This window comes from Phocoena phocoena, chromosome 2 (assembly GCF_963924675.1).
Source record: "Phocoena phocoena chromosome 2, mPhoPho1.1, whole genome shotgun sequence".
Lineage (NCBI taxonomy): Eukaryota > Metazoa > Chordata > Mammalia > Artiodactyla > Phocoenidae > Phocoena > Phocoena phocoena.
Window position 1 is genome coordinate 141,097,201 of NC_089220.1, and position 9,631 is coordinate 141,106,831.

At 49.9% G+C, this 9,631-nt stretch overlaps 1 protein-coding gene across 1 annotated transcript in view; it reads right to left on the reverse strand.

Annotated features, from left to right (window-relative positions):
- The window catches only part of HOMER2 (homer scaffold protein 2), an 86,481-nt gene extending 83,085 nt beyond the window's left edge, over positions 1–3,396 (reverse strand). Inside the window, exon 1 of the mRNA XM_065871304.1 lies at positions 3,177–3,396. Within this exon, the coding sequence (XP_065727376.1) occupies positions 3,177–3,181 (5 nt within the window). The 5' untranslated portion in view covers positions 3,182–3,396. The remainder of the gene's footprint in view (positions 1–3,176) is intronic.
- Positions 3,397–9,631: the final 6,235 nt, after the last annotated feature.

Here is a 9,631-nt window from a genome sequence, read left to right on the forward strand (position 1 = left end):
ATCACACTGAGGTCAGAAAGAGGAGCAACCAGCAGCGAGACTGAAGGGGAGCCGTCAGGAAGGGACGAGGAAACCCAGGAGAGTGTGGTGGGAAGGAGGAGGGAGTGGCCATGGCGGAGGAAGGCTGCTGAGAAGGGGAGGAAGACAAGGACAAGGTCATCAGTGACCCAACAGTTCTGGTGAAGAGGTGGGGACGGAAGCCAGACTGTAGACTGTGAAGGGCTAACAAATGGTAGGTGAAGGAAATGAATGGAGACAGTGGGTTTGGACATCTCTTTTGAGATGTTTTCAGGTGAAGGGGAGCAAAGAGGTGGAACAGAAGAAGGACAGGGATGTAAAACAAGAGATGCTAAAGCTGTGCTGTCCGATATGGCGGCCACTAGCCGCTTGTGGCTATTTAAACTTGAATTAAAAATTCAGGTCCTCAGCCGCACTAGCCACATTTCAAGTGCCCCAGAGCCACATGTGGCTGGTGGCAGCGGTACTGGACCACGCAGATACAGAATGTTTCCATCAGTGTGGAAAGTTCTACTGGACAGCACTGAACTAAAACATGTTTGTGCCCTGATGGGAAAGACCCTGGAGAGAGAGGAAGGTGAGAGAACAAGAAATGTTCCCTGACAAGGTGAAAGGGGATGGGATGAATGGTCCGCCAGGAGGGGTGAGCCTCTGGTAGGACAACAGGTGGGAAGGAAAACACAGGAGCAGCTGCACACGGGACTGTAGGCGTGGCAAGAAGATGAGGCTTTTCCTTGGACTGTGGCTCTATTTTGTCAATGAAAAGGGATGCAAGGTGTGCATGGGGAGGAGAGAGAGGTCTGAGAAGGGGAGAAAGTATGAAGCAGCTTCCTTGGGGAGTAAGAACACAAACTTACTGGGGAAACCACACACTTAATGCAAAATACTTCTCAGAAGAGAAGCGGGAAATAGCAGTGAACATCTGAATGAGGAAAAGCATCTTAAGTGGGGAAGAGATAAACTCAGGGTTTTTTTGTTTTTTTCCCTTAAATCTTGGTCATGTCTAGACAGTAGAGCCATGACAAAGCTGTAGGATCACAGCAAGCCTTTCTACTGGCTGCCCTTTCTTGGTTCATCCCCCTCCATCCTACTCAACTCTCAGAAAGGATGACATTGGTTCTATTTTCGGTTAAAATGGCTCCCTCCACCCTCCTCTGTCTGTACTGCTTACCCAGCCCTTAGCTCCATCTCAACTTACAGCCATGGTTTGTACGTTCAAATAAATTATAGAAGAGGTGGATATATTAAAATGGCAGAAGTAGGTAGGAGTTACAAACCAACCATTACCTACAAGAAGTGAGTAACAGATATTTATCAGATGATGTTAAAATTACATGAAAGGCATAGTCAATGTTTAAACAAAATCTCCAAGCTACTCCTCCCTGCTTCTCTACAAAAATTATTTTCTGACATTTTCTTTAAGCTTTTATGAGTAAACATTTTTATTTCCACAGAACTATTTGATCTCAACCATAGAACTTAAATATTTGTTTTTGATCATGCAAGTGTGTTGGGTTGGTTTTGTGTTGGCTGGGGGGAGGGGGGAGAGAGAGTGTTAAAATTACCCAGATCCCTTTTATCTTCCATCTTGAGACCTACATTTGCGAACTCCTTCTTCCCATACTTTTTTTTTTTCTAAAGTATGAAATCTGAGAGCCTCAAAGCTTCCCACTGCACAAAGAGCAGCCCTTTCATCGCTGACCAAGAGGTCACTGGAAATGTTACAGAAAAACTGCTTCCCAGCCAGGGTGCCTCTGGTAGAATCACTCACACCTCCTGCATGTGTGAAATCTGGATCCACACCAATGTCTTAAGCAAATCTCCTGGCCCCTCTCTGTCCCCCCTGACCTGCCCATGTTGGTCTGGAGTTCTCACACTTCCCTTCTCAAAATTCCTCTTGACCTCCCTCTGTTTCCTCCAAACACTTTACAGACCACACAGATAAAATTCACTGGGTAGAATTACTCCAGAAACTTACCTGGAGTAAAGTAAGGAGTAAGGTGCAACAAAGCCACTGACCCATGAGAGCTGGGTCAGGCCACCAGGGCAATCCTTCCCCTTTCCACTCCTCACCAATCCCATACAGGAAAGCAAGCTCTCTAGACCCACCCAGCAGAAGTCTTTGGGTCTTGAGAAGCTGTTTGAAGACCGCTAAACTTAGCAGCAGGGGACACAGAGACTCAGGAACTCTGGCTCACTTACCCACCCCCCACTCCCAAGCCCACAGTCAGGCTGTGGCTTCCCCTCTGCCGATGCGCTCAGCGTCCTTCTACAAACACTCATCAGCTGCCTGCCCAACCTGGGAGAAATCACCCCACCACTTCAGGCCTCAGCTTCCTTATCTGTACAATGGGAATAGCAACCGTTCCCTGAGTGTGCATAGCACACCATCAATATGGTCTCACATCGGGTAAGTAGATGTAAGGAGTTAATTTTGTTATTAGCACAGCGGCTGCCTGACTCACAGCGCCTACTGCTCAGAGAGACGCCCAGGAGAAATCAATTCTGCTTTTTAAATTACTTTATATACTCAGAAGCATTAGTCACTTCGACAGAGTACTTCAACTTCTCTCCTGAGCATCAACTCAGTTGTTTCAAAGACTGAAGCCTTACCTACACATCCTCAGTCATCTCAAAGCAGACTCAAAGTCCACTATTACTTCACTGGGGATTATTATTATTTGGTGTGTTCCCTTTCCAGGAAAACTTCGATTTTCATTTTGTTTGTAATAAACCCAATCGTGCAGAAAGACTAACTGCTTCTTAGACTCCAAAACACAGGCCCTGGAGTTGATCGCGCCTGGAGCGAGGGGACCCCGGAACGGCCGAAGCACGGAGGCCGGCCAGGGTGCCTGTCCCCGCCCGGTGCCCCCGCGCCCGTGCCCGGGCTGCCTGGGAGGGGAAAGGCCACGGGCGCGGAGCTGAAAGTCCGCGCCCAGGCCGGGGTGCCCCTGGCCGGTGTCCGCGCGCCGGGCCGGAGGGCGCGGAGTCAGGCGGCCTCAGGCTCTCAGGAGCCGACTGCTCGCTGGCTCCAGGGTCCCGGCGCGGGGTGTAGGGGCGCGCTCGCTCTCGGGGCTCCGAGCCCGGGAGACGCGAGCCGCGGCCCCGCAGCCCCTCTGGGGTTGCGCGCGGGGCGCGCGCGGCGCGGTTTCACTCACCCCATCTCCGGCGCTGCTCCGGCTGCCGCTCCGACGGGGCCTCTCGTGTTCGCTCTCCGCCCGCTCTGCAGCCGCTCCCCGCGCGGCACATGCGGCAGCCCGTGCGCGCCCGGCTCAGCCCCGGCGCCGCTCCATTCCGCGGGGCTGCGCGCCTGCCGCCGCCGCCGCCGCCGCCGCCGCCGACACCAGGCGCGGGCGGGCGGGCGGGGTCTTGGTCGCCGGGGGCTGGGCTGCTGCGCTCGGGCGGTATCCGCCCCGCCCCGCTCCCGCCGCCCGGCTCCTTACGTAACCTCTTGGCCCCCGGGGCCGGCGCCCAGCCGAGGGGCTGGGAGCGCGGCCGTGTGTGCGGCGTCCCCCCGGCGCCGCCCCGCGGTCTCCACCCCCCTCCCGAGCACACCCCCTTACCTTTGAGATTCGGCATTGGCTCGCCCCCGCCCCACGCCCACCCGGGGGCTTGGCGCAGTGCCGCGAGCAAGCATCCAGCCTGCGGGGATTTAGAGGCTCGCTCGCAGCTGGAGGGGACTTGGGGCGACCCTTAGTTTGCAGATGCTGGAACGAGGCCCCAGGAGAGGAAGTGATTTGCCCAAGGTCACACATTCAGATCTGAGCTCAAGGTCTTCAGAATCTGTGATGGGCACGGCTATGTCCCTCCTTATAGCCCCCTTTCATCTTGCCGTCCACCGCCAGGTGGGTGGCTCAGGGTACCCCCACCATGAAATTCTGGAAGCCAGCAGGGCAGGGAGGATCCTACACCCGCAGCAGGTGTTCTGGGCTCTTCCCTGGGTAAAGATGGGATGGGGGCTTAATCAACTTGGCTTAGAGCAAGGGAAATGGAGATGGCAAAAGTGGAGCTTAAAGAAGGGCAGTCTTAATCTCCTTTCCACGTATCAGGTCCGGATCCCCTACTAAAGGCCGACACTGGGACTAACCTAATCTTCATCGCCCTCTGGGCCTTTTGCAGGATCATTTTCTGCTGAGAACATACTGCCCACATGAGCCTGGGCAGGATTTTTTTTTACTCAGGACAGTAAAAAGGTCAAGGAATAAGCATATAGAGGAGGGCCAACACCCCAACCCTACCCTCATGTCTCCTGGGACCACAACTTTACCTGCTAACCATCAGGGTCTTCTCATGTGGCTAGCGACTCCCTGTGAGTAATTTTCTCAATTACAAATCAGATCATACCACTCTTCTTAAAATGCTCCAGTGGTTTCCTTCCCACTGTCCTTGGGATGAAGACAAGATACTGAACATGGCTGTAAGGCCCTGCTGCATTGTAACCCCGTTGCCCTCTCCAGCCTTTTCTCCTCTTTATTTTCTCCCCTTGCTTTCTGCACTCCAGCCAACTGGTCATCCTCCCTTCAGCCCATGCCATTCTGTCAGTCTGGGAAGATTTTGTCCTCTCTTGTCTTTGACACCCCAGCCCCTTTGCCTAGTCCATTCCTACTCATTTTCAGATCTCAGTTAAACTGTCACTTCCTTGTGGAACCTTTACCTAATGCCCCAGACAAGACTGTGAACTCCTGTACTTTTTCTTCATTGAAATTATTGTTTGTAATTTATATTTGTGAAATTATTTAGTATGTCTCCCAGGCACATCTGCACACTCTATGAAGCCATATCTTTTTGCCCATCATTGTCTCTCCAGTGCCTCGAACTGTACCTGAAAGTCCTCTATAAATATTTGTTGAGGGCTTCCCTGGTGGCGCAGTGGTTGAGAGTCCGCCTGCCGATGCAGGGGACATGGGTTTGTGCCCCGGTCCGGGAAGATCCCACATGCCGCGGAGCGGCTGGGCCCGTGAGCCATGGCTGCTGAGCCTGTGTGTCCGGAGCCTGTGCTCCACAACAGGAGAGGCCACAGCAGTGAGAGGCCCGCATACCGCAAAAAATATATATATATATATATTTGTTGAATGAATGAATTAGCAAATAGGTCGGGCCACAGATACACAGAATTGGCCAGAGTCTGTAAGCACAGGTAAGTCTGTTTAGAGCCAGGACTGGATAAGCATTTGGTCCTGGAGGAAACTTATCACAAGCTGAATTCCAAAGGCCAGGTGAAGCTGGTTAGGGGTGCGGGTTTCTGGCAGTGTCAAAGGGAGAAGTCAGCAGAAGGGGGATGAATGGCAGAAGCAGGCTCGGCTGGAATAGAAGTACCAGAAGATAGATTCACAGTGCACTGGGCCAAGTAGTATCCCAAACCCTGAATGGGAGTTTCCTTTCTCTCCACTGATGGAAAGGGCACACCCAAGTTACCTTGGGTAGACATAGTGAGGCCAAAAAGGTAGTATTCCACTATCTTGGAATCTTCCCTAGAGAGAGGCCACTTAATTTCCCTATCGATACCTCCTCCCTCCATTGAAGCCAATACAGTCACCCTTTTTCTGTGGAAAATCTCCCATCAACGTGGTCTTCGTGGCCCCAGTTGTCAAGGGAAATGATTGGTGAAGTCTCTCCTATCAAGAGGCCTGCAGTCAAGGGGAGAGATTCCATGCTGGCTGGAGGCTGAGGCGAGGCCGAGGAGACTCTGTTTAGGGCAAGAGATTTGAGGATCCTTTTAGGTTGAGCAAAGAAGAGCCAGTGAGCGGGGACAAGACTGAAGATGTGAGAAGGAAGGGGAGGTCCTGGGGAAACCGGGAGAGGATGGGGTCCAGGCCCAGGTGGAGGCGTTGGCCTTGGAGGGGGGAGAAGGGTCCACAGGGGAAGGTGGAAGAGAGAGGTGGAGGGAACACTTGCCTGGTGGGCTCCTTTTTCTAATGGAAGCAAGGATACCTACTGAACGTGCATGAGAGAGAGGAGGTGGGGTAGAAGCCAACTTTGAAACAACAGCCTTGGGAAAATAAAAACTGGCATTTGGATAGACCCAGTGTTGGGAATGAGCAGGGCAGAGATGTCCCCAGAAGTCTGAGAGGCCAGACCTTGACCAGCACAACCTCAGGGACCTGGAATTCCTGCCACTCTGTGTGGGCAGCAGAGGCTCCAGAATCTGATCACCCGGCGTGAATAGCCGGTCTGAGGGACATTCTGCACTCTAACCGGGGCAAATGGAATAACCATGGATGGCTCACCAGAGAGCTATACAAACCTGTGAAACTACGGAAACAGGGAGCGGCTCCACCTGTACCATTCCTCTGTATTGCCAGCAAATCTCCCAAGCACCCTGGGCAGATAAGCACTGTGCACCCTCTGTGCCTAGGAGGGTAACATTCCACATCTCTGCTTCTTGTATCTCAAAAGTTAGCTCCTGGAGAAATGGCTGAGTGTAGTCTGGGGCAGGGAAAATACAAGACCAATATAAAGCATCTTGTAGTACCAGAAAGTAAGGAGGTACTCAAAAAACCGAAGGGATGGCAGTATGTTTTTGGGTTTTTTTAACATCTTTATTGGGGTATAATTGCTTTACAATGGTGTGTTAGTTTCTGCTTTATAACAAAGTGAATCAGCTATACGTGTACATATGTTCCCATATCTCTTCCCTCTTGCATCTCCCTCCCTCCCACCCTCTCTATCCCACCCCTCTAGGTGGTCACAAAGCACCGAGCTGATCTCCCTGTGCTATGCGGCTGCTCCCCACTAGCTAAGGGATGGCGGTACATGGAAGGGATACAGGAGCTAACTGAAAGAGCTCCCAATGGCCAAAGCTGGAACAATTTGAGCAACACAATCAATGAGTGAAGTAAGTCAGAAAGAGAAAGACAAATACCATATGCTAACACATATATATGGAATTTAAGAAAAAAAAAATGTCATGAAGAACCTAGGGGTAAGATGGGAATAAAGACACAGACCTACTAGAGAATGGACTTGAGGATATGGGGAGGGGGAAGGGTAAGCTGTGACAAAGCGAGAGAGTGGCATGGACATATATACACTACCAAACGTAAGGTAGATAGCTAGTGGGAAGCAGTTGCATAGCACAGGGAGATCAGCTCGCTGCTTTGTGACCACCTGGAGGGGTGGGATAGGGAGGGTGGGAGGGAGGGAGATGCAAGAGGGAAGAGATATGGGAACATATGTATATGTATAACTGATACACTTTGTTATAAAGCAGAAACTAACACACCATTGTAAAGCAATTATACTCCAATAAAGATGTAAAAAAAAATCAATAACATTGTACAGGATTATGATGCAAAATATAAAATAAATACATATGAGTCCATACTAATGTAAATCATTAAATGAGTGGGGAAGAGACACATCTTCCCTACAGAAGAATCTCAAATAATACGTGTAGATACTCGCCCCTCCAGGAGGTAACGTTTAACACTCCCCTCCTCCACCTCCTTGAGAGTAGGCTGGCCTTAATGGCCTAATGTTTTGCTTCTAAAGAATAGAGAATGGAAAGGGAAAAACAGTAACTTTACAGTGGAGAAACCTGGCAGGCACTACCTTAACCAAGTGATCGAGGTTAACATCACCAGTGAGAAACCATGTTGGTATCACATACCCTCTGATAGGATGTGATGAGAAGTATACTTCACCTGTATGTTATTTTCTCCCTAAGCCCATAACCCAGTCTAATCATGATAAACACACCAGACAAATCCATATCAAGGGACATTCTACAAACTACCTGATCAGTACTCCTCCAAACTGTCAAGGTCATGATAAGCAAGGAAAGACTGAGAAACTGTCACAGACCAGAGGAGACTAAGGTGACGTGATGATTTACTAAATACTGTATTAGATCCTGGAAGAGAGAGAAGAAAAATCTGTGAAATCCAAATAAAGTCTAGAGTTTAGTTAATAGTAATGTACCAGTGTTTGTTCCTTCCTTATGACACATGTTCCGTGGTAATGTAAGATGTTAACAATGGTGGTCGCGTGAGCCATGGACGCTGAGCCTGCGCGTCCGGAGCCTGTGCTCCACAATGGGAGAGGCCACAGCAGTGAGAGGCCCGCATACCACAAAAAAAAAAAAAAAAAAAAAAAAAGGCCCATGGTAAACAATGGTGGTCGGCGGCGGGGACTTCTCTGGTGGTCCAGTGGTTAAGACTCCGTGCTTCCACTGCAGGGAGCGCGGGTCTGATCCCTGATCGGGGAAGTCCTGTATGCTGCTTGGTGCGGCCAAAAGGAAAAGAAAAAAAAAAAAGACTGAAAATTAATAAACTAAATTTGTTTGAGGATTCTGAAACTGTATGGAAACAGCTCATGCACTTCCTGCCTGGTAACATTCTGCCAACCTGTGTCCAAAGCTCTTCATAGCTTCAGGATTTCTCTGAAGGGCACCTGAGGGTCAGAGAAGACTATGGACCACCTCGTTAATATGCCAGCCCCAGCCCCTCTGTTTCCAATCTGACTGAGGGCCTGCTCTTGGAGAGATGAGCTCTAAATGGCTTCCAACATCCCAACTGTCCTCTGCTCTTTTCATCCAGGGCTCTCCTAAGTCTATCTGTCCTAGATGCCTCTGAGGATTCTGAAAGCATTCATTCATTCATTCAACCTTAACTTAGCACCAATTCTGACATAGATTGAGGACCAATCTATGTCCTCAAACAACCTAATAAGCAAAATATAATGTAACCAAGGTATGAATAAAGTCCCATGAGATATTGACTTCATCTGGGGAAGTCTTCAGAAAGGGGACATCTCAGCGGGATCTTAAAGGATGTATGGGAGAGAAGTCCAATAAGCTAAGGTATGGGGGCATTAAAGGGTATGATTCATACAGGGAATGATAGGGAATATCCACATGTTTAGCTCAATAGTGTGTGGTAGGAAGTGACCAGGCATGAGAGGTAAGTTGGTACCACATTGTGAAAGACCTCAGGGGCATGTTAAGGAGTTTGGACTTGATGCTGAGGGCCACAGGGAGCGAGTGAAAATTCTGAAGTAGGAGGCTGGTATGATCAGATTAGCATCTTATATTCTCTAGCAGCAGTAGGGAGAATGGTCCAGAGAGGCAAAGGCTGGAGGCAAGAGAAATTTGTTAGGAGGATCTAAGTGAGGTTTCAGCCAAGGCCAGAAAAGGAGAGGAAGTGTCTTTTTTTTTTTATATAATTAACTTTTATTGGAGTATAATCGCTTTACAATGTTGTGTTAGTTTCTACTGTACAGCAAAGTGAATCAGCCACACATATACATACATCCCCTCTTTTTTGGATTTCCTTCCAATTTAGGTCACCACAGAAGAAGAGGAAGTGTCTTGATCAGCCTCCCATAAGGGATGGGAGCCTGAATGAGGAGGGAGGAACCAGCGACCTCCTGCGACGCAGGGCCCTGGGAAGCTGCAGCTCCTGGGCAGAGGGGTCAATCATCAAACAACCCAATGGCTTTGAGGAGAGGCTGGGCCTCACTGGCTGCCTCCCCACAGAATTTAACTACAAGAGGCAAAAATAGAAATGACCCTATGGGCAGTCTAGTGCCCCCCAGGGACATCCAGGTCATGCTGCTCTACTGCCCTGAGGTAACTCACTGATTATCCCTTTACTACTCCTTTGGGATGTGTCAA